At 40.4% G+C, this 25,989-nt stretch overlaps 1 protein-coding gene across 1 annotated transcript; it reads right to left on the bottom strand.

The window, feature by feature from the left end:
* Window positions 1-8,985: 8,985 nt before the first annotated feature.
* LOC135485316 (uncharacterized) lies at window positions 8,986-19,931 on the bottom strand. The gene is made up of 9 exons (XM_064767187.1): window positions 19,891-19,931; window positions 17,946-18,111; window positions 16,654-16,843; window positions 16,012-16,042; window positions 15,174-15,247; window positions 13,492-13,608; window positions 13,034-13,127; window positions 12,101-12,229; window positions 8,986-9,703 (listed from the first exon to the last, which is right to left on the bottom strand). The coding sequence occupies exons 1-9, from the start codon at window positions 19,913-19,915 to the stop codon at window positions 9,144-9,146; spliced, it is 1,386 nt and encodes a 461-aa protein (XP_064623257.1). The 5' UTR covers window positions 19,916-19,931; the 3' UTR covers window positions 8,986-9,143.
* Window positions 19,932-25,989: the final 6,058 nt, after the last annotated feature.

Genomic DNA, 25,989 nt, shown 5'->3' with positions numbered 1-25,989 from the left:
GACATTTAAAAATTGCCTGTTACATAATGAAGAAACAGGATTAGCTGGGTCCAAATACAATAGATATATGACCAACTAGATATACCATTATGTGCTGAAAACCGCAATCAATTATCTTATTCTATCTCTGTGATATTAAGAAAACTTTGGACATTTACTTTCTGGTAGGACTGTACATCTGATGGCTTCAGACTAGGGTCTCCCTGTACAAAACGCGATCATATTAATGTTTGATTTAGCACTGGTGTTCACGAATAGAGCAATATCCAAATGTCTAACTCTAGCATTGGTGTAAAAAAGGTAATTTAACACCAGTATCAAATCCCTTGTGCAATGGGCATTTATTACTTGAAGTTAATAATTCTTGATGAATGAATGGTTTTAGGATGGATCTAAATTTCACAACCTTCTACGAATACCACCGGCGTTCCTAGAGACCACAAACCCTAGTATCTAACTGAGAACTGCTAGCAATTCTTCCACATCCGTGTTTTTTCCCAGCGGTATCAAAGGTATTATCATGGGCACACGCTATACAAATCGCTATGTTTAACTGTCGCAAATGGGTGTTCTTGGCCCCTTTACGAACACACCAAGACGGCATTACGGCGAATAAAAGCTGGTTGCTACATTAAGCAACTTGAACACACTTCTCTCTTCATCATATCTTTAAATGAATATCAGATGCTTTTCGTCAATTGCTTTGCATTTTGATAATGGCTAGCGTTACACGGCGTAATGATGGTAATGGTAGTTAGAAATGAAAATAGTACATGGGAGTATTTGTTGTCTTAAAGTTGTGCTTTGAATTAAATATCCTACACAGAATAGATTAATCCATACCGATGGGGTGGTTCCAATTTTCGCCAACTTTTCTTATGATGGAGACTTTTATATAATACACCTGCATAAGAAATTGGTTCAGAGTCGACACACTGTAAATTTCCTTCGATACCGCAATATCCCAAATTAATAGGCTAGTCCTCCAAAGGAGCTTCAGCACATATTCTAAGTCCATACATAGCTGTGGATGACTTTTGATGTATTACCTTCACAAACCTGATTTGAGGTAACTAACATATCGTCAGGGCAATCATATCGCTCTTAATTGAGTTCTGGAGAAATTGCTTTCAATTACGCTGACTAGACGGAGGTGTCCACTTCTATTACTCTAGTTGTTTCCCCAATACGGAGCGAGTGGCTCCCGAAGGGGGTCTTACCAACAAGCTGAGGGTTGTCATATCGTTGAATACTGGAGTTTGGCCACAGAAATGATCGATGAGTCATTTTTGGAGGGGTAGTCTGATCTACAGATCAGACACAAACATTTGTATATTTTACAAAGTGGTCATCGTCTTGAGAGTTTCTTGGTAATCGCTTGCTCTTCACACATTCACATATTCACCTTTGACAATTAATGATAAGTAGTGGCAGATATTGTTGGTTAAGCATTATGTAGCCAATAACTCTTCGCATATCAAAACCGTCCTCCTTTACTATAATGGACAGGAACGCAGTTAACAAATACTCGTGCTGACAATCTAGCAGCCTTCGTTTCCATTAAGGTCGCGGAATTTATAAGCAAAGGGAGACAACAGCATTATCATTAGCGATGTAGATAAAGGGTAAAAGCTTGTTTGGGCATCCGCTACATAGGCAATGAATATATAATTCATTTGACAATGAATCAAACATGACGAGATGCACAAATTCATTTGGCCATTACTCGTTTTTACCGACTGTTGAGTTGGATATAATTTTATTCAACTGCCTGCTGACAACCAGGGTGTAGTTGAACCAATGCGATGCTGTGTGTATATCAGCATTAACTCTGTGATTGTCGGACGTGTCAACACCTCCATCATTTTGCCTCATGCGATCAACTCGGTAATTAACAAAATTATTGTAATTTCGTCAGGAGGAGGCATCCGGAGCAGAAATTTCGTTCTTTTACTATAAAGAATAATCACAGGAGATAATGTATTTTCACTTCTTCCAGAATACTTAGTATGGTGAGGCAAAAATGTTCAATGTGAGAAATTTGTAGTGGGACCTGGACGTTTATTCATACTATGGTATTAACCACTATGTACTGGTATTGGTAGTCTATGAGCGATCCAACGCGGTCAGTTGCGCAAGGGTGCGTGTCGATAATGTATAACGAAGATATTCTACCGAAACCTTGTAGAGCTGGCTGGAGTGATGAGGATTAATACCAAGTTTTCGACCGACATGAAGCGAAAAAATATGTTGAAAAATGGCACAGTCAATGCTAAAGATGCCTTCTACATCTCATGATAATTAGTATCCTCCAAGGCGGAGCAATGGCAATCAAAGAATGTGCCATAACGTACATCATCTTCAACATAGTATGCATCTATATTTCCGATGCCGCACTTAAAAATACCAAAATATTTAACAAAGTGACACCACCTTTTTTTTCTGATATCAAAATCCGTCAAAAATTATATATGACACGTTCGTCATTGCATTGCTCAACGTTTGTTTCGCTGGAGCCAGATTCCTCTGGTTTTCATTTTGATTCAAGCCGCCGCATTTGTGACTTCCGAACTGCTTTTGAATCAGGATCGAAAAAAAACAAAGAGGGGAAACACATATGGAGAAAGCAGGTAATGTTAGATCAAAAGTTATTTCTTTAGGCTGAAACAAGAGGCCGTTTTGACCCATGCACTATCTTTGACCAGTTATTGATTTGCAACTAAAGTGTTATAGTGTTGTATTGTTGGCTGTGTTGTGTGTAGTTGGCGGTGGCGGTGGCATATTACCGACTACTGCAGACAGCCAAGATTTCTATACGTTTTTATGCATCGGAAGTGAGGATCCCTCTAGGATTGAAAAGAGGGGAAGAACTGAAGCTCTGAATACGGTATTCAGGGATTTGCCGAACATTACATGTTACAAATTACATTTTCACCCTTAATCGCACTTTTTATTCAATAGTCAATAGGTCTGATACCAGGTAGTTTCAGTTTTCAAAAGAAATTTCTAATCCACCCTCAAAGATCTATGTGGTTGACGTTCAAGATGAGAATCTGTCCAAAACGTGACTTTGTTCTGTTTCACACGCAAGTGGCCAGAAGCTGGGTAAATGAACCCGGCTTTGTTGTAGTATATCACCCTTCATCAAGCAAGAACCGTACACAACAAAGGTTTCAGCTCAAAAAGTATATTAGTGATGTGACGTGCTATAAAGATCACTTGATAACTTTCTACCGAAACCCATCTGCGAAGAAATTGTCAGCGAAAGTGCTTGCAGGAGTGTATGCGCATAACGGAACAATCGTATCGGATGTTGACCTCAAGTACAATTTCAAGGGCCTGTTGGTTCGTCCTGCTCTCTCCGAAGATGAACACCAGATATCAGTTTGGCAATCCAATTATACGAAAGGATCAGAAGGTGTATTTTGCGCTAATTACTTTGAGTTGCTAACTTTTGAAATTACGGAAGAGCACAATTGCACCAGATTTGTTAAACCGCTCGTTATAACTACTCTCATTCATGATGGAACAAGACCTCCCTCGACATTTTGGCAAACGGGAATCATTTACGTGTATGATACGTGTCAAGAGACAGTTCTGTTCATCAGCGGCATAAGGACTGGCAAAAAAAATATTGTAACTAAGAAAACTCGTCAGTTGTTATTCCGCGGATATCCACAATGGGATGAAGTAAATCACGCGTTGTTATTCGTCAAAGACGAGGGCTGCGCTAGATTTCGAACAAGTGGGCACTGCATTGTTTTTTATCGGTTGAAATTCACAACTGACCAAAAATATTTAAATGTTACAAAGGTGCCGGGCATGAAAATATTCCTTCCTGGCGACGGAAATCTTGTCTTCGTAATTCATTCGCGAGGGTACCTTCTGTTTACTCGCTGTTGGTATATCTATCCAGAACAACCGAGAGAAATTTTTCAGTGCCGTTCTGTAGGCTCCTCAAATATTGGACCCAAAGGAATTACTGTGATGAAGCCGAAATAACGTGTTGCCACTTCTCTCCACCCGGCAGTCAGTTTGATGGGAAGAGAAAAAAGTGAAACACTTTTGATACATCTCTCTAAAATCACAAGAATAATATCTGCTTCATTAGCCAAGCAATCCTGTGATCCAAAGCACCATACACGGTGTATACGTGAAATTCACTGCGTCTTGATTTCAATGAACAAAATAACAATGCATCGCAAGGACTGTTGTTCAGACTTAACCTAGTAATAGGGAAATGCAATCTACAAATATCTACGATTTGTTGTAGAACAAGGGCCAAAATCAATGGGTGAAGTGTTTTCCCATTAAAGTTGCCTTAATTCCAATACAAAACCCCATAATCTAGCATGCACTTCCCTATTACTACAACCTGTAAAGTATGTACTATCTGTAAGAAGTAACTACAGTTGCACTTAGGAGTGATGACATGATGGGGCAGTTCCTAATTCGCCACCACGGGCGTTATTTGGGGAAAATTTGGGCAGAGGTCCGTTTATTTTATTGTAAAGTAGTTTGGAGGTTTGCCAGTAGGTGGCATCTGGGGCGGGGTTCTATTCTTTTTTTATTTTGGGCATTGGTTCTTAACTTTGCGTCCTATTTATTGGGAGCGTTACTATGATCAACAAACGACACAATGAAACTTAACGACGGCGATCATACCATACTCCATTGTGTCAATGTTGATTTGACAACCATTATGAGTTTGCAATTGGGCTCTTGAGAAATAACTATTTTGTGAACACAGAGCGTACACTTTATGACCAATAGTCCTTGTGTCGTGGATGAGAAAATTCCGAAAATAAAGCTTTGAATTTGTCTAAATCTTTAAAAACATCTCAAATTTGAATACATAGGAGTCGTATCTGTTTGTAGGGTGACACGACTGAAGAAAAGCTCCTTAATTTTCGAGAATAACTGGTGTAATGTCTGTTTGGGACCCGCCATCCAACAGGTGCTTTAAATAACCCATCATTCGGCGATGATACGCTCTGTGTTCGGTTAAAATAGCTATTTGTATCGTCCGAATTAACAAACTCACCTGCAGGAGATGTATCCATTGGATCAGCCGTTTTCTGCATAGTTGTAACGTTTGAGTCAGGTTGGACCGCTCTCGTTAAGAAACCAATGCGTTCTGAAAACAGTGCGTTGTTCCGTCACAAGACATAGTGTATCTTGGCAACGCCGACAACAAGCTGTCATGCATTGAACTATGAAGAAGTAGGCCTCACCGAGCTGTTTGAATTGTGTCGTCTATGCAGATGAGTTATATTTAATACATTTTTTTAATCTAAATAATGAGTGATAGAAAACAAAAGGTTCACTGTCCTACTTAATACATTTCATACAGCAATATGCCAGCTCACAGGAAGACTAAGACACATTTAGATGTAGATAAGAATGGAAGAAATATTCTCAAATCTATTAAATTGTAACTATCCTTTAACAATGTATGATGAAGAGTCGAGCTCCGCTATCAGGACAAAGTCTGAGTGGAGGAGATACCAAAGAAAAACAAAGAAAAACACTGTTACTACTGCAATCAATTACTAGGTTATGATAAAGTCAAGGATCATGATCACTACAATGGTATGTATCCAGTTGCTGCTCACAACTCATGCAATCTGAATGAAAAGAAAGCGATGTTTGTTCCAGTGTTTTTTTCACAATCTAAGTAATTATGATTCTCACCTATTCATTAAAGAGTTAATGACTAAACTACCAGAGTACAAGAAACTTAAATTACTTGCTAAAACAGCAGAACCCCATTATCAGCTATTGCGGGAATAACCACTCCTCAGACGGCGCTACTGTCGAATACCACGTGACTGAGATCGACCAATCAGATTTGAACAATGGCGACATCAGCACCAAGGACGCGCGGTCGAATTGTGGATTCCAAACAACTTTTAAATGGGCCTGAAATACCAATATCCTCAGTAAAGGACAGCTCAGTGATTGTTCTCTGACGTAAATGAAATTCCAAGTACAGGCACTCAGGGACGAGACATGATTGTGTTGGACTGCACATTTCCTCGAGAAAGTGGATGCACCTGCCCACCACCCCCCCCCCCCCCCCCGCTTTGCCTCATACTCATGACACTGACCCACCATGCACCAATAAAGATTACTTAATTTTAATGATACAATGTATATGGCTATATGGTCAAGAAGTACTGAAAGCAAAATGATGAAATTTGCATATTGTTTGACACAAGTTTTGTTATGAGCTCAGGTCCATATACTGAAGCAGCGGGCAGGGCCTGAGGAAACCCCACCCAAAATACATTTCTAAGGAGGCAATGACCAATTTAAGGTTATGAAAGTGACTGCAACATATATTACTAACATCATTTACTTCGAAGAAGAAGTTGGCTTCTATTCCTCCATTTCCCATAAATATGCATGAGTAGCAATTACTTCACTCCTGGTTGAAATTCCCTCACAAAGACACCCCCATGGACACTATAAATTTTTTTCCAATCAACCTCAAATTTCTCCAGGCAGTAGTCAACAGTGTTGCCATCTATTTCTGAAGTCTGGAACTGACCGCACTAGCGCGCTTTACGAGATATCCAAGCTGGAAAAGCCCCAAAACACATATTTTCTCAAATTTACACTACGTAATTTTGGCTGAGCATTACAAATCTTCGACCTATAGATGGACCCATCGAATTTTCATCCAAATTGTTTGATTTTTCGTCTACTGGTGCTTATATATATAAATATAGGCGTACAGTGCCAATTATGGGGTATTGAAATGAGACCTAGAATCCCGCATGAAAATCAAACCTGTATACAAAGGTTGTATATATTATATATATTATATATACCCCACTCATTTATATGTCCAACAACATATATACAATATATATGCCCACCAATTTCCCACTACTATATGCCCTGCAATTTTCCACCACCGTAATTGGGCTTGTTTTGACAATCTGTTTGAGAGAATTTTACTGTATACTGCTGCCACCTGGGGTCACACTATTAATTATTCTTTTAAGGTTGTGTCCCTATATACCCCATAATTATGTCCATCAAAAAACGACCTATTTTACTTTCCATCTCAATTTTGATACAATTAAGATATTTCCAATTTTCTTTCACCAAATGCTTTCATAAGGATCACCATTTTGCAGAAATTAGAAACTTTTTAGGTAGTCAAATTTCAATGATTGATATTAATGTGCTATATCCAGGGCAGCGACACGAACAGACTCTTGCAATCATGTCTGCCGGAATGTTCCTTAGTAACCTCTGAAATGATCGACCAATATTATTGTCTCCAACAGTCCCAGTCTCCTTAAACTTAGGTATCAGGCGCAGGGGTGGATCCAGGAATTTCAGCAGGGGGCGGTCGAGATGGGTTTTCCGGTATTTGAGAACATCAAAAATAGCAAGATTCAGTTGATTTTAGGATGTTTCAGGGCCGTAGGAACGACTTGGGATGGGAGGGGGCTGAGGTGGGTTCTTCAATAAAACATTCACTGTTTAAAGGTCCGGCTCAGGGTGGGGATGTATAGGTGAACCGCCAGCGGGGGGGGGGGGGTCTGATCACTGTCCCCGGAAAAAATTGAAATTTAAAGACCGCAGATGCATTTTACCGACATTTCAGCACTCTCATTTTCACAACACTGACAAGCCAAATATGGGGGGGGGGGCAGCTGCCCCCTGCTCCTACGGGCTTGCTTTTTTCCTTGGAAAAATAGTGACGAACTTCAAAACTTTTTCTGACAGTGACCTGACCCTGTTCCAGTGTTGTGGAAAGTAATCCATGATGTACAAAAATTTTAATATAATTAGGCGCGACCCGACCGCAGAAGAACACGTGGTCGAGAAGACTTAATTGGTAGGATGAGTTTCGGCCCGAGTTTCCAAAATGACTCGGGGGGGGGGGGGGGGGGTCTGAAAGAGGCTTACTAGTCTCTTACAAAGATTATGGTCATGAAGGTATGCCGTTAATTAGGCTGTCTGGTCACGGAAGACTGGATCCGCCCTTGCAGGCGCTCCATAGTCCGTCTGGTCGGCACATTGTCCCCTTCCAAAATCTCTTGCATACTGTCTTTGCGTCACCACTGATTTTATCGCTGAGTATAGGCCACAACGATTTATATCCGGTGCTGGGCATCTACTCAATATCAGCAGAGCATAATGGAGCAATATTGTTAGGAACTTTTTTTAGCGGGAAAACAAATTAGGTAGTTTTTGATAGACCACCCTGGAATTATCTTTTCGAAGATGATGGTTAGGCTGTGCCCTTTCCAGTGTAATTTGGTAGAGGATGAAATCCATTTTATTCTGTCATGTCCAAAAGTTTTCAACTTTAACGAAACCTTTTGTAGAAGACCCTCACAATGGTAGAAGTTACTCTTAGTCCCATTGATTTGTTTATTAAGGTTCTTTACTCTCGCAAATTAATGATATTATACTAAAAATATCAACATTTGTCCATTCACTTTACTGTCTCCAGGCTCTGTCCATTGTTATCTTATTGTAGTTCCTTGTTCATATTACTTGGGCAACATCACCAAGATGCCTTTTATCTCACTGAAACAGTAGACCGAGACAGAAACGTCATCTCTCTCCTGGACCAACAAACACCTGCTTTTCCTATAGGCTGTACGGACAATAACAGCCTTTCAAACATACGTGTACATTCAGCAGGGGTTGGTGAGGACTGAGCTAAAACGATGTCCTGCTGTTTATAGGAATATGGTAATATTGAGAGTTCCTTCACCATGCTTGGCCTGGCTTAAAATTCTCTCTTTGATAATCCTCAAAGGAAACTACAAATCAACACATCAAAAGGACATGTTATAAGAAATCAAAATAGAGAATCAGAATTGAATTAAGTATTCTTTTATTTAAAGAGTAAAACATAAAACAGATTTGATTAAAATATAGGACTACAAAATGATCAAGGTAATATTGATATGACGTGCTCTTTGAAACTCATTCCCTCTTACATCTGCCAACATGTGTGATTAAAATATTTCCAAAAATAAAGAAATTGTATACTTTGTGTACATTCCTAATCAAAATAGCCCATCCCAATTACAGGGTACTTCTAAGAATCAAACCTTTCTTGCGGGTCATTTCAAAACTATGGGGCATACATAATGCCCCACAACCACTTAAGCTGTACTCACAAACACTGCATGTAAACATCTATGTTTCTGGCTCAAATAATAGTTTTGAACAGGAACATTTTCATGAGAACTGTTTGCACTTTGATGGGGGCATTTCTGTTTCATTGCTTTTGGTGTGCTGAATGAAACTGGTGATACAGGAAAATTATTATCAGTTACATCTTGCATATTAATTTCAATGTCTACACAGATAGTAGGCCTAGTGAGTGGTACCAATGCCTCAGTCTTATCACCATCATTTTCAACATTATTTGAATCATCAAAAATATGTTCAATGGTGCTGTGTAGTGGAACTCTTCCCACTGATTGGTAAGTTTGTGAATACCTCTCATAGTTCGCGCCACCCACTCCGACACAATGTGGATCACTATCCTCCTGTGTTACCAAGATGACGGTTTCTTTGGCATTGTCCTCAGATGAATTGCCTTGAAGTTCCTCTGTGACTTCTTCATCATGATAACATGTAATATGAGGCTGCTTTCCTACTGCACGATCCCCATTTCCATTACTCCTATGAGAAGTATCACTCTGTTCTGATAATGTCACTGCAATCATATAAACAAGACAATATACCGTACTTTTTGTTATACCTTCAATCTAGACATTGTCAATGATTGTGAGCAATTATGGAGATACCCCAGCCTGCCTTGCTCCATGTGTGCATCTACACTACAGGAAATAACCGTAACATATATTTGTTGGAAATGAGCAGAAGCCATTTAAGATGGCCTAAGGCTAGTATAGTAGCCATATTGGATGAGGGATGTTGAGTCAACACCAGTTAAGTGAACTTGGTTATAAAAAAAATTATATATTGTTATTTTGAACACACTTTGACCTCGGTGACTTTGAAAATTTTGTCAAGGACAAAATACACACTTTACATGTTATGTCTCGTTAAGAGATCCACATTCCACTGAATTTTGGGAAGCTGCAACAGACTTATCACGTTTTGTGTTTTTGCATTCTGCCCCCTATTGGCTTTACTCCAAGTTGAAACAACGAAACCTTGACAAGGCACTGATACATAACCACTAGATGAACATATACCCTAGTTGTTATTGAGAAACTGGGACACACATTTGGCAGCCACCTGTCCGACTATACCCCAAGTCAAGCAAAGGAAATGCAAAAAAGCGGGAATTCAAAAAATTTGAAAAAGGAAACTGCGTCAAGAAAAAAAATCACGTATCATATGATGCAGGGACATGGGCAGATCAATAATCGAAAGTCATTATGGTTCTAGATAGCAGCATTTGCAAGATATGGCCAAAAGAGTTTGAATTAGGGCCGTGAATTTGAGCACCACCTGGTGGCAAATTAGGGCACTCAATTCAGCGGAATTTCGGTTTCCTATTAGAGACCCCCAGGGGCTACCTCTCCACCCCATGTTGACGCCACACACATAAGCCATTTGAGCCATTTTACTAGTACCAGCTCTGCTGACTTCGCCAGCTGAGCTAAAAAATCAGTCGGTCCATTTTCTTTTAAATGAAAGACTATGACACTGACACAATATGCGCACTCATGATACCTATAACACATCACCCAAGTATGGGGTATATTTACCAATGAAACCCTCCTTGTTGGGCATTCAAATATATTGGGCATATGAATATAATGCCCCACAATTCTGCACATGGCACGGCTCATTACAAGATACATCTTACTTTATTAAGGCGTGGGTATAATAATGTAATTGTAACTGAGCCTCATCCGACCCTATGACATAAGCAATGCAGAGCGTGGTATGCCCCTGAAAAGGCAACTTCCTTAGAGAGTCAGCTGACTATTTTCCTTTAAATGAGAGGTCTGCACACTCATACTCGGAAGTACGTGTAGCATGATAATCATGTACGCGATATTTTCAGTTTCACCAATCAAACCTTTCATGTAGGGCATATAGAAATAAGGGGCATATTGTTATCTGGGAAACGTTTGCCTGCATTTTACTTTTGTGACAATTCATGACCTTTATTGCCTGATTAGTTTCCAGAAAAAAATCTTTGTCCTTTCTATTTTTTTGCAAGCCATCAAAATTTGACAAAAATAGGTGAATTCCAGTCACATTGGGAAAACTCAAAAGAAATTCGGACACCGAAGGTTTTAAGAGATTGTCGACCTCTGAATGCTGGAATGAAAACAAAAATTGAGGAAAGGTCTGAAAGTATCAAGTAATGAGGGGAACCTGTAATCTAGCCTACAGGTGACTCATGGGGCAAATACCCCCTTTAAACTGAACAAAGGTCCAAAATACCTGCGAGTATGACTAAAGGCATTCAAGAAGTATCCAATTATCTTAATTCCATGAAGGTATTTAGACAAAACACTGGTGGATTTGAAGGGTAATTAGGTCAGGTGCATGTAATAGTGGGGCATTATATATGCCCCATATTTTTTAAATGACCCACAAGAAAGGTTTCATTCTTAAAAGTACCCCGTAATTGGGGTGATACTATATATGCTATTATCACATTTTCTTCATTGTTTTCTGATTTTTTTCTATAATTTTTTGCATTAGTGTGCATTGTTCAGTTAGAAATCAGGGGCCATATTCACAAAGCCTTGAGTTCTTAACTTTACGCAGTACGTAAGCTATTGTTAGGCCGGGAATGAACAAAAGGAAACCTGCAAGTGGACAATAGTTTACGCATTGCGTATAGTTAAGAGGGCTTCGTGAATACAGTCCCAGAATTAATGTCTATTGTTCCAAATTCAAAGCCTGCTTTTCTCAAGTTTATCAACTTGAACATGGATTTTATTTTCACTTTGTGCTGTTTGCAATGGGTTTCAGTGGTTTTCTTTAATCAGTGATCATAATCCATGCAGTGGATCTGTTTTGTGACTTTTGAGGGACTGCAACAGCCAAATGGCGCTACGTGCTGACAACACTACACAAGTTACCTTTCATCAAATTCTGTGCAAGTTTTTTTTTAAATTACCTTTGGTTCGGTGTATATCCGAGGTTTCAGTCACATCCTCCTGATTAATTGGCTGGACATTTTCTTTCCCTGGCTGATCAGACTCGGTCATAGCACTTTTACTTCCGTCAGACAGGAGTTGCGACTTTCCTGAAAGCAGTCAATTCAAAAACTAGAATTGGAAATTTGCTTGGCAAATTTGATGAACACCACGGAAGACTATATCCGACAAGAGGACAAGGATCAGACTGTTACGGTTAAAACAAATACCAAAGTTTACTTGAAAGCCGCTGTAAATGACAATGGGGGCAAACCTTCCTCTGAGATAGGTGGTGCTCATAATTACAAAACATCCAGACCAGAGGAAGTGGCGCAGTGGCAAGATCCACGCCTGTTACCACTGAGTTGGCTGGTTCGAATCACAGTCCGACATCAGGCCTCATGTGATAGAAAGGGCGATTCTCTTTGACAGTGTAGGTTTACTCTGAGGACTCCGGTTTCCTCCTACATAGCACCAAATTTGCCCAATTTGTCTAAAGTGCTAATAATGCTGTATTAGGCACTCAGCTCTATTCTCAATATCTTTGATAGAGGCAGTGGACAACACATCAAACCATTAGTTACTGTTAGTGCATACTGAGACTACCTCTCTGACTGGTTTTGAACGTTCTTCAAGCAAATCTTTTAAGAAATATCTTCTCATTATTACCTTCGAAAGAAAGGTGGAAATCTTGCAGCAGGATATCCATCAGAGTGATCAATAGGCGCCCATTTTCATCCTTCAATTTTCCTGTGGTCACCAGCTCGCACGAGATCATGTTCTCCGGCAACAAAAAGTCATTGCCGGAGAACATGACCTCGTGCGATCTAGTGACTCGGATCACCCATTCGGGCAGTTTTATTATTATATGACTAACTCAAGAGCCTTCATTTGATAACAATTCACAATCTTACCTTTCTTAACATTGCCAGGTCTATCCCCAAGTTTGAATTTGGTAAGAAGGCCTTTGGCTTTCATCCTTATTTCCTCATCACAACTGGACGCACACTGTAAAAGAAAGGATTATCATGCAAGCTCATTTTCAAAAGCAGCCTTCCTCTACTCACAAACAAGATTAGTTGAGTGGTGAATGAACTCAAAGGCAAATTCACATCTATATGGTCCAAAATAAATTTCAGGAATTCCTACCCAAAGGCAATAGTTGATTGACAAATACAGTAATCAAAGTTCTATTAGAATTGCTAAACAAAATTTTGATATGGCGTCATTGATTTAGATTTTAAAATGCAAAATTGCTGCATGGTTGGAAAAAGTAATTTCGAACCTTGCACCATTGATGCTAGACTATGACCAGGGAAAAGAAACAAGACTCGGAGAACAGAATACTTGCGACTGTAATGTCATGACTCACCTTGTCCAATGTTTGCAAAAGTTTAGGGTCTAATTCTTTAAGGCCAAGTAAAAATTGAGGTGTTGCCTCTATATCATCAAGTATCAGAGTCAATGTCCTTCTTGTAAAAAGTACTGCCTGTAATTACAAAAAGGAGTACGATAACAAAACAAATAGTTAGATATGGGATGGAGATTAGTTTTGGGACACATACCTCTCGTTGGGGCTGATGAGTTCAAGAAGTTTGAGAACTTTAAACAGCGCCTGTCAATATACTGAGGGGCTGACAGTCATTTTGAAACTATGCTGTTACATGTACCGGTATGTGATTTTTTTCCTTGCTGTGATAAGTAGACTATCAGCTGGGAATTAAGGGGTATTTCAAAAACCCCACAGTATTGGGCTGCAACCTGCATAGCACCTGCCGACTTTCTAAAATGTGACAAATCCTATGCAAAAATCCCTCATTTCTGAGGTAATTCAGTCCCAAAAGGGTTAATCAAAATACTCCATACATCAAAAGTTCCATTGGAGCAGGGATATCCATGATTCACTAGTAGAAAAATGAATCTGACGTCCCTCTGTTTTTTAGCAAATTTTAGAAATATTACGACTAAAGTGCCCCCTACTAGTGAAAACTGGTCTGATCAGGACTGATTTCTGGTTTCCCATCAGAGCTCCTAATTAAGGGCTACTCTCCACTAAATTTGAGGTTCACAGCTCTCCAGATGACAAAACATCCACCCCATGTTGACGAGTGGATGGATGCCAAGGACATCCGATGTCATTTGAACCATTTTACCAGCTCTGCCAGCTGAGCTTATGAAATGGACCATGTGCTTACCTCGAGAAAATTGACACAGTTGGAATGCCCGAGTTGGGGACATGGTGGAATTTTCTAGAGGACCAAGTCAAATATACAAGATGGCCTCCTGGTGGCCATATTGGATATCCAATCTGGTCAAAGTTTGGTCACACGGTAGAGGGTACTTTGATACATGCTCACACAAGCCCAGAACATTCTGGCATGTATAATAAGTGAGTAATAGGACCAAGTCCAATTTTCAAGATGGCCACCTTGCAGCCATTTTTTGTATCCAATCAGGCCAAAATTAGGCGACATGGTAGGAGGTACTTAGATACATGCTCACACAAGCCAAGAACATTCTGACTTAATTAGTGAGTTACTGGATGAAGTCAAATTTTCATGATGGCCGTCTGGTAGCCATATTGGATGTCTGATCAGCCTCAAATTTAATGACATGTTAGAGTCAATATAGATACATGCACACACAAGATTAGAACACTTGAACTCTGACCTCGGACAGTGATGTCTTGAACTTTTGACCTCTGTGACCTTGAAAAGTAGGTCAATCAAAAACATGTTTGATATGTCATGTGTCCTCTCTAGATACACATACCATAAAAATTTGATCAGGTTACAACCATTCGTTTGAGAGTTATTGCACTTTTTCTGTTTTTACATTGCACACCCTTGTGGCCAACCAGAGAATTGGACCGGACCGAAAATATGATATGTGGGGAGATTTGACCAAGGGGAACATATGTATGAAGTTTCAAGTCAATCCCTCCAGTGGTTACGAAGCGTGCCAAGCTAACGGACGACGACGACGGACGCCATGTGATTGCAAGATCTAATACTGACACTCCAGTGCTTAGAGGGAGTATGTGTGGTCACTCACCTGTTCAACCCCTTCAGCTGCCTGTTGTTGGCCAACACATAGGTCGTGATTGAGCTGAACCAGAAACAGATACCCTGAAAATGAAAAATGCCACATGTACCGTACCAGATGTGTCCATCGCATGGCATAAACTATGGTCAGCAATTCATTCAGTACATTTGATGAGCATCACTAGTGGTGAAACTGAATGCGCATTACGAAAATGAGCCCTCAGCCAAATTGGTACCAAAATTCAATATCAGATTGACCTACTTCAAGCTAATAAATGCCCTAGCTGTTATAGTGTTATTAGATAAAACAATAGGATTAATGTGCCATACAACAAACCATTCTTATCTGACCCAGTTTGCACCAATAACTTATGTCTCAATTATGCGGGGATTATGCCCTTGTAACAGACCAGTGTTTTTGCCAAATGGCAAATAAAGGAGAACAAAGTTTTTAGATTTTCGTAATGTAACTGGACACCCTCAAATTTCCTTTCATGTATGCACAGGGCACAATATGGCAGGTAAAGATGGGATGCTCATTGTCAACTTAACATTGAAAAATGATGGGAAATGGAACTAGTGCTGCATACATCACTGTCTACAATGTCAATTTAGTTCCAGTTTCACCCCCCTAAGCCTAGATTGATGATGGTTATCCAAAGGATCTATCAGCCATCAGATTTCATAAAAAGCTACGTAAGGCAACCACCAGCCTGGCTTTGGCCTCTGTTTTTTGTGGCAAGGTTTGGTAGTAAAGAGTTGTTGGCAACCTCTGAAAGGAATAGCATCAAGCATTTTTGTCATGCTCTCTCATGGGAGATAGTTTGGTAATTTAATTCACTACTTACAGAAATCATCCACTCTGATTTGCTCTGGCTCCTGAAATTAGAATGAGTCCATTCAACTGGTGCTTCAACTAGGACCTCCTATAAAATATGTTATCTATGGGGATGCACCTGTAATAATCATGCTAGAACAAGGCACTGGCCTGGGGAGTGATTATTGGCAGAACAAAATGCCTTAAAATCATTTTTTCTGGCAAAAAAAACTATTCAGTTCTGATGATAATTTTCACTACCCCTGTGGCCCCATGCAGAAAAATGGATTTTCAGATTTGGTGTAGCTGTAATACCATGGCTACATTTCTCACTGGCTGCATTTCCCCCTTTCAGCTGTTTGATGACTCAGTAAGGGGGATTCCCTATGTCAGTCCCTACCATCTTTAACACTATCAACACAGCAATTTATTAACAACTGACTGGATGCATTCAATTAAAAGCAGAAAAAAATACTGGCTTATATAACATATGTTTCAGATAAAATTGGTGGCTAGACTAACATTTATGAATGGAACTGGTTTTGAAACCCAATCTAAATATTGCATTCATTGCATTGGTATACGGATGAATGACAAACCAGAATAATCAGGGTTTATTGTCGCATAGTATACCACAATCAACCCAGACTAAAAATTAAATAACCGAACAAACCTTTCTCCACTCCAACTCTTTTTCTCCATAATCATATAAAACTTCATCCCCTTTCTTGATTTCTTTGGTAGCATAAAGACAGAGATGAGGATTGCCATTAGTGATTATTTTCTTCATTTTTGCATTCTTCTCTCTCCCCGTGCCATCATTCACCAGCCTTGCTAGGCATATTTCTGAAGTGGCATCGATGCTGAAAAAAGACGACGCAAGAATCATACTCATGATGAAAAAGGATGACAAGACAGATGGCCTAAGCCAATCCAAGTTTGAAATAACAAGAAAACCAACATCTACGCGCTCGAGCCATATATCTAAGTGGACATGAAGAAACCGTGAAGACCACCACAATGAAACCTTCCTTGCGAGTCATTCCAAAAATATGGGGCATACATAATGCCCCACAACTCCCAACCTCCAAGCATTCACTGGGCTACATCCATTTTTTTGTAAAAAGGCTGAAAATCGTAATTATACTTGACCTGAGACAGAATTTCCTGCAAGTACACAGTAACTGTAAGGTCAAGGGAGGTGGCCTGGATTTTTTACATACTTTTTCATGTCATTTGACTAAAAACATGCTAAGTTTTAGATTATGCAAACTAAAAGACATCTCAATGCTATCAGCAGGTGATTCATCTAATTCATTGCTCATTTGATAAATCAACATGACCAACCTAACCGGTATTAAACTAGTGAAGAATGGATGGAGGCACTAATTTTACAAATATTCTGGGCTTGGTTAATCAAACCGGGTTTCTATAAAACATGGCGAATTGGCAAATATGCAGCATGTGGGATTGAGCCACCATGCCAGCTTGGCAGCCATAGCATTTTTTTCTGCTATTTAAACTAGCACGGCCTAGTGGCTCAATCCCACATGCTCGAAAATGTAGGCCTATGGCTTACCAGATGATACTCAGCCTTCCCTGACCTTACATCCGAGTACCAGTACAGTAAAACATCATGACATGACATCACAGGCCTTTCAATTACGGCATTTGGGCTACACCCTCTATTTTAAATGGTCCCCAATAAATTTGGGCTTTTTTGCCCGTGAATGTAGTTTGTGACATGGTTGAACTCAGTTACAACTATAGGCTTTTTTCTCCTATTAGTCCCAAGCAATAAAGACTTTGACTCTAAATAGTTAAATTGGTGACTTTTAAGACAAAGAGAAACTTAAGCATTTTTTTTCTCATTTTGGGTGCCCAATTTGGGCCTACAACATAACGTCCTGTTTCATGTAATTGAAAAACCTGCATCATGAATCCAGATGCAAAGCACAACCTTACCAGTATTCCTTGCCACTGTGTGAAAAGTAATATAAGTAATTTCCCAGTTGCAGCTCCTTATATTCTTCACACCTCCGGTCTCCTTCATCAGCAGAGATAAGATCCCCACTGTATCTTAGCAGAAATTGCCCAGGTTGAATACTGTCTGTAGCAATAACACCTCTACCTGAAACATAAAAAACGTAACTGTAGGTGGACTTGGGCTTGGGCTTTCCATTGCCAAGATGAACTAGAGTTGAGTACCAGGTTTTTAAAACGGGGGGGGGGGGGGGGGGTCAATACGTATAATTTTTAAGCCATCAAGAAGGATTAGGCCTAAGCCAATTGAAAGTACATTCCCCACCTATTTTGGCTAACTTCAGCTGATACAAACTCAATACAAAAAGACACACTTTTTGTTCCTTCTGACATGACCTGGCCCTTTAGCGGCACACTGCAGAAAGACCTGAAATTTTGCTTTTTTCTGCAGGGCACCCTTCCCATACTAACATCTGATATGAATTTCATTGAAATGGGGCGTGGGGGCACAGGGTTCATGCTAGGATTCTGAATTAGAGAGTAATTATTATCCCTGTGTTGATATTTACTAAGGCAGTCCAGTCAAACTAAAAAAAAGTGAGGTTTGCTAGAAACTCATTTTTTCAAGGGTTACTCATAAGAAAGAAATCAGTTTTCACTGATCAAATGAATGAATCCGAATTTTCCTTTGGATGGCAGTAAATGAGGTTCATGAAATTGATAACCTTTTTTGAAGGTTGTTAAAAACTTGATTTATTTGAGGTTTGCAGAACCCTGAAAAAGTGGTTTTACAATGAGAAACCTCATAAAATCAAGATTCCAATGAAATCTCATTTTTTCAAGGTATGACATGTATGAGAGGGACACAGGACTCACTGCAATTCTCGGAGTCCATGGAGTCAGTTACCCTTACCCTCACCGCCCTATATTACTAAATGGTTCTAAGGAGAATGTTGCCACCTTGGACACTTCTTGGTAGGAAGAGGGGGGAGGTCTTTTTCAACCTACATCTATAGATGAGATTGCCACTTCCAAAAAAATGAGGAAAACGTTTTAATGATCCAATTGTATTGGAATGTGGTGTGCTTTTGCTCTTTGCCCCTTAAACTTGATCACAATCCTACATGCAGTACAATACGATGTACAAACTACAATAGATTCAATAGTCGATGTCAACGGTACTATTGTCATGTAGACTTACGCCAATCGAGAATCAGAACCACGCTCCCACCAAAGGCACGTGACATTCCTTATAAGGCCATGCTACGCTATGAATCCTCTTCATCCTCGACGCAACAGCATGGCAAGCTTTTATGCACTAGAGAAAGGATAGGCGTACAATCAATGGAAACGAAGTTGAAATTATTGATCAAGCCACGGTTGACGTGGAATCATTCACCTTAGTTTACCATGAAATGCAAAAAAAATATTTTTTGCAAACTTCTGATGCAGCGATTTGCATGATTTGGGGATCGTTAACTTACATTTTCATCTATGAACCTAGCAATTGTCGGTGGAGCCGGGTGAATTATGTGTCAAATTTGATTATAATTGGCATTTTTTTTGCAGAAGGCCATAATCTGTGAGGAGAATCAGGCCATTCTTGTACCAATTCTCTCCTAGCCAGTTGCCTTCATCAAGATATCGGACGTGACAAATGAGGTCCGTGAGGACACTGCCAAATTTGCCTAATTAACAGAGCATTGTAACTTCACAGGAATGTCATGTTTTCAAAAGTGAAGGTTAAAAATGGAAGCGTTGGGTTGCCAGACATGATTGAATAAAACCAACTGGCCCTAGTCAGTCGCCCAGTCCACCCATTTCAAATGTTTGCCGACAAACTGTCCAACATGCAACAAACTGGCGGGAAGAAGGAAACGTGGCACAATAGTTTTACAATAGTTCTAGTAACAAATCTTGTGCTTACCTTTTCTGGGATTGAAAAATTTCATTTCCAGATCAGTACAGGGCTTCTCTTCCCATGCTTCAGTGCCATTTCCCGCACGTGGGCCCCTCGTCTATATCAAAAGAAAATGTTTTAAAATATTGTTATTTTGTGTGGCCAGATCAAGAAATTCTTGAAAAAATATATTTTGCTCACAATTAATTATAGGCCTACTGATAACAGTGTCAATGCTCATTCAAGCCTGCCGAGCAGTCGAGCATTAGACTTCGGTATGGGAAGTTCTGGGTTCAAATCCCAGTTGGAAGATGATTTTTGGGCTGTTACAATAAGTTATACAGTCAGCTAAATCAAATTTTGCAAATGTCTCATATTCAATTATTTTTGTTTCAACAATCCAAAACAATCTCCCAGCAGTTTAGGTAATTTGGGTGGTATTCTATGCAGAAAAAAATATCTTCATAGCTCACTTGCCACTGAGAAATAGGGAAAAACTACAATTTTCGTCCATGACTCGAGATGACATCATTTCGACATCACGATGGCGAAATGTACAAGCACCCTAAACAAATGTACAGTCTACTCAGAATATCGATTTTTTAAAAAATAGATAGATATTTTTAAAATTCTTTTTGAATAAAATATCGCTGCTATTATAATGCAGAGAGAATTTTTGAAATTCGAAGCGATTTGAAGAACTCCAGCTCTTTAAATTCTATATAATCAAAATCCCCAAAAACCCAGCGCAAAATCATTTCCGAATGAACTGTAGGTCTAACTCTGACCTCACTCACTCACTCATAATGATGTGTAATGACATGCGTACTGTGTATCAGGCTATTGTGGGGTGTTTTCTTGCTAAATATAATATGATTCTATTGACTGTTTCCATGATTTTCCACACTCTTTCCAAGTTTTCACTGTTTCCATGGTCCTGCAGACTGCACTGTTGTGAAGCGATGTCACGTTGCGCACACGTGGTTCACAGTTGGCTCTAAAACGGCACTTGATATGGACAGTTTTTTCTTCAAAGTCTCATGAGTAACTCAGCTTTTTAAGGGTTGTTCGCAGCAGAATTTCAATTGTCAGACAGTGGGCTATCGAATGAACCTTTTTTCGATTGAAATTTTCCAAAATGGAAGCCTCCAGAACGATCGAAACTTAAAAAATGCAAACTTTGAACCTTGAATTCCGGAAAGTCTGGACTTAAAGTGGTTTTTGCACCCACTTGAGAAGTCAGGCCTATAGGCCTACTAACTTGCAGATTACAAAATCTACGGGCTTTTTCTGCTCTGTTTTGGTGTATTTCTTTGTTTTGTAGGTGCCACACTTTGAAAGTTATGGAAGTTCGAAAAACCATGACACGTCTCATTTATGTAAACACGGGGCCAATTCATGATCATGGGCTCGATCTAGGCCAGGCCTATTTTTTCATAATGATTTCCCCAGACCCCAGCATTATGCTTACCTGGTTGGGCCAAGTTCCATAATCCATTCCATGCCCATGTTTCCATAGGAAATGATAATGATGATGATGAGGTTTCATTCATCACCCAGCGCCGATGGCTAATAATATTGGGACCATGATAATATTCCTTCCATAAAAAAAATAGACTGCTGCCAGTGTCATTGGCTGTGAGGAAGTCCGCATGGGACTCCAGAGTTAAAAACGAACACAATGAAATCCAGAATAGGCCTAGAAGAAAATGGCAATCCGAGTTAAGTTCACCAAAGGCCTGAAGACATTGTATGCAACAAAGTCCAGGAAAACAATCGTACGCTGAAGTAAATCCATCACTGACAAAAATGAATAATGCTCGCCAGCACCGCACTTGACCATGTCAGATCTCATGAGCAGCATGACAAGCCTTGTGTATTCTGTAACCAACGTGTGTGTAGCATACATGCATAGGGCCGTCGGTAGTGTATCCCTATCAAACCACGTAGGCCGGCAGCGAAATTTTTTTCTGCAGGATACTTCTGCCATAGTGTACATCTGACAGCCAATCAGAATTCAAGGCAAGCACGTGTCTTTGTTGACATCATCTTTCCACATGGCGCAATAATGTCAACAATGCCACGTGTTCTGATAATCTTGGAAAGAACAAGTTAGCAAATGGTTAGAGGAGTATATTAGCTAAAATATATTTATTTGCAGTATCTTAACATGTATTTTCATTGTCGTCAATGTCGAGTGGACTGTATTTATTGGACTTGTCTGTTAAAGGCGCACTGTGCTCGGCAAAATAGCCGAGGTTGAATGTTTATCTGTCAACCGTGTAACTAGTTCTGCTGTATATGCATAGGTGGCGCCACCATTCAATTTATTTTGTTTGCTTGTCAAAATGTGTTTTATACAATGGCCCTTCAACAATGTTCAAACTACCAAAATAGGCCTGATACCTTCAACAAACAGCAGACATCGGATACACTGTCCCTTTAATAATTATCAACATTGGCAACAATGTTTATCTGTCAACCGTGTAACTAGTTCTGCTGTATATGCATAGGTGGCGCCACCATTCAATTTATTTTGTTTGCTTGTCAAAATGTGTTTTATACAATGGCCCTTCAACAATGTTCAAACTACCAAAATAGGCCTGATACCTTCAACAAACAGCAGACATCGGATACACTGTCCCTTTAATAATTATCAACATTGGCAACACTGTCAGTGTCACTGCCCCTTAAAATTTCACAAATCGCGAGACATCGGATACACTGTCCCTTTAATAATTATCAACATTGGCAACACTGTCAGTGTCACTACCCCTTAAAATTTCACAAATCAATGCATGCACTGCAATGTAGCGATCAGATCAGCTGATGCCTCTTTTGTACGCATAATATCATCAATTTTACAATGAATCTGTGCAATTCATTCCTAAACACTACGACACAAACCTTGAGTTGAGCATAATTGGGGTCAGACAATGAACTATTGTCACATTCACAGTTGAAGTGGCACTCGGCATGCGACTCGGTATCGTCCATTGTATTTGCATTATCATGCATAAATAAACAGTGTGACGTCAAAGATCGCGCCAATTGTGATTGGCTGTCAGATGTACACTGTGGCAGAAGTATCCTGCAGAAAAAAATTTCGCAGGCCGGCATCAGCGAGTAGTCTCTGTGACCTAATTTTATAGCTACAGCGCGCTGGGCGTGGTTGTGGCACATATATAAGTACAGGGTATATAAATTACTGAAGGAAAGGGGCAAGAAACTTACCTTCCTACTTGCCATGCTAGTCATTGACATGGCATGCATTGGATTGGAATTTTTATACACTGCATCTAGGCGCGGAGCTGGCGTGGTTCGATGATGACGTAGCCCTATAGGTCAGGAACGGTCTCAGACCTGTCTCAAAATCTTCTTCGACTGACTGGCCAACCTCGATGCTCCCCCCCCCCCCCCCCCCCCCTGAGAAAGGCCCCTTGCCAAGGGGACCGATTTGCAGGAAAATGGGTCAATTTACCCAGTACTCCGTTGGTTCATGGCGGTAATACCTCCATGGTTGGTTAGGGAGAAAATTCGCCGGTGAAATCATAAAGCCATTATTACCAATGCCTCAATTCCCGTAGGGGCCTACTAAAAATAATTTTCTAGCTAGGGTGTCCCAGGGTGTTCTCATAGGGTGTTCTAAGGTTTTTGTTCCAAGTGGTATTCCCTAGAACACAGGGGGTATGTTTCGTGAGGTAAATATGAGCTCATTCGGGGTTCGGGGGCCAAAAAACATAAAACAACCCTAGGGATAAAAATCCCCCCCCGGCCCCTTAACTCACGACACATGTCCCTGTGCCCTAGAGCACCCTAGAAAACCCGAGAGATCCCTTGAACACATTAAGAGATACCACTTAGTATAGAGCACCTCTCAGCAAAGGGTATTTTGGAACAAAAACCTTAGAACACCCTAGAACACCATTGGACACCCTAGAAAATTATTTTTATAGTAGGGATAAATGTCGGGGATAGAAATGTAATGGCCATATAATGGCCATACGTGTTGTTGACTGAAGGCACTAACGGGGGTTTGGTCGGTAGATTAAGGGATTAACGTGGATATCCAAGCTATATTGCCGATGAAAAAGCCACTCTTCCTTTTCCTGAACGTGTTACCGTATAGGCCTATACGTCCAATAATCAGGCCTAGGCCTAAAAATTGTCTTAAGTTCCTTCAAAAATAAAAAAAGGGTTAGGGTCGTCGCCCGGGGGGGGGGGGGGGGGTCGTCGGTTGTCTAAGAAAAGCCAGCCCAGAATGACAACATTTGCCACGTCATTTTAACCACGGAGAGCCGAGAAAAGTGCCAAAAATGCAATTTCCTGGTCACAACCTTCTTGAAGACAAAAAAAAATATTTTCGCGTAATTCGCGAAGACAAAGACGCCACAAAACTACTGAGACGGATTTGTGTAGACTGAAAGCCATGCAGTAAAATGTCACTGCAAAATACCTTCACGTAGAGATTAGGAGGACCACAACCCGCGCGGCTCAAAGGGTTCAAAGGGCCTATAACCTGAAACATTATTTTTCTTCGAAATTTGCATGCGACCTCAAAATGAAGGTCAATAAGCTGCTAGATGCCAAAAATAATGGCCAATTGTAGCCTCCGAAGAGTGCGTTCTTTGCTGGGAATGTCAAAGCATGCCCCAAGGTATTCAAGCTAGGTCATCTCCGATACTGCATGACTGGCCAGCATCAAAAACTCAATCGAAGCCAAATAAGAGTGTTTTCGGATGGATCGGCCGCAGGGGACAATCGACTGAGTTTTTTTCACAATTTGCAAACTTGGGCTCATTAAAGATCTTGCTCCCGACCCGTGGTCTATACACAGGCCTTTTTATCCCTATTTTTCCCCTACATAGTTTCTTTTTTTACCGGAAAGTCACAAAATCATCTCCGGCGGGGATGACCCAGGTCTGCCTCTGCCGCAACCCCACCGCGTCCCCGACTGCACAAAACGAGAACGCCGTCGTAAGAGGTACGTTTTGCTATCCCGTTCCGAGAACATTTCCAAATAAAGTCCAGCGAAAACTTTCGGAGCGGGACCTACAGGCCATACAGGTATAGGCTTAAAGAACGAAACCTCTCGGAAACAAATTTGGCCATCTAGTGGCTTTACTGGCCCTCATTTTAAAGGTCGCATATGATATTTTTTGGAGGAAATGTTTTCCATAAACAAAATTTTTTTTTTCAGGGCCCGGCTGCACAATTAACGATAACACTACCACCAACGTTAGCCCTAACGCTAGCTTAAATCTCACTAATGTAAGAGCTTGTTTTAGTTGAAATGGTATCTAACTCAAAACTGCTGTTTTCCATACACAAATTGACATAATCAACATTATTCAACGTTACATAAGCTATATTTTAAAGCGGGCGTTAACACAAACTTTGGTGTTAACGCTGATTGAGCAACCGGGCCCTGATTCGCATATTACGACGTCTCCACGAACGTGACGCCCACACAATACGTTATAGTCAACAAATGATGGCTTTTAATATGTAAAGTCAAGAACTTAGTGAGCCCCCCTTTAGGTCGGGGGAGCTCCCCCGAACCCCCCTACGAGCATATGTTAAGTGCAAGCTCTAACAACTACAGCTGTTACAATGGGGGGACACCCCCCAAACCCCCCTCCGTCGACATAGGTTTTTACCAGTGCGTTGGGGGGAAGCTCCCCCCAACCCCCCCCCCCCCCCCCGGTGGACAGTCAACTAGCCCTTCTGTGTCATACTGCTGGAGGGGGGGTGCGATGGGACCATCCATATAGTTCCTTCCGACACATTTTTGTTTTGGTAATGTAATACATTGTGATTGACCTTATTCACGGGAATCGGGCGTTTCCAGTGATATACGACACAAATGGGTTGTCCTCATGCATTCACTTTCGAAACGCATTTTAAAATAGATGTTACGTCCTGTTAATGGGGCACGTCATCATCGCGTACATTTGGGAAAAACTCCCTAACGAGACCGGAGCAGACGGCTGAAAGTAGTTTAATTATTGGCCGCTAGGGTACAGAATGTACGTCGCTCACCCGAATTTTTCACGCAACTATAGCTAAATAGAGCTAGTTCTAGTTTGTGATTCAATTTGATACTTCAGATTTGGGCAGTATGTT

The sequence above is a fragment of the Lineus longissimus genome, chromosome 3 (genome assembly GCF_910592395.1).
Source record: "Lineus longissimus chromosome 3, tnLinLong1.2, whole genome shotgun sequence".
NCBI lineage: Eukaryota > Metazoa > Nemertea > Pilidiophora > Heteronemertea > Lineidae > Lineus > Lineus longissimus.
The sequence above is the reverse complement of the archived record's forward strand: the minus strand, read 5'-3'. Positions and strand labels throughout refer to the sequence as shown.

What these genes read in the sequence shown, in the direction of transcription:
- LOC135485316 (XM_064767187.1), bottom strand. Translation starts at nt 19,915, where the DNA reads ATGAAATTTTTCAATCCCAGAAAAG. An exon ending in CAGCTGAAGGGGTTGAACAG is followed by an intron (nt 13,609 to 15,173) that starts GTGAGTGACCAC and finishes TTGTAATTACAG; the next exon opens with GCAGTACTTTTTACAAGAAG. An exon ending in ACCTGGCAATGTTAAGAAAG is followed by an intron (nt 12,230 to 13,033) that starts GTAAGATTGTGA and finishes GACTGCTTTCAG; the next exon opens with GAAAGTCGCAACTCCTGTCT.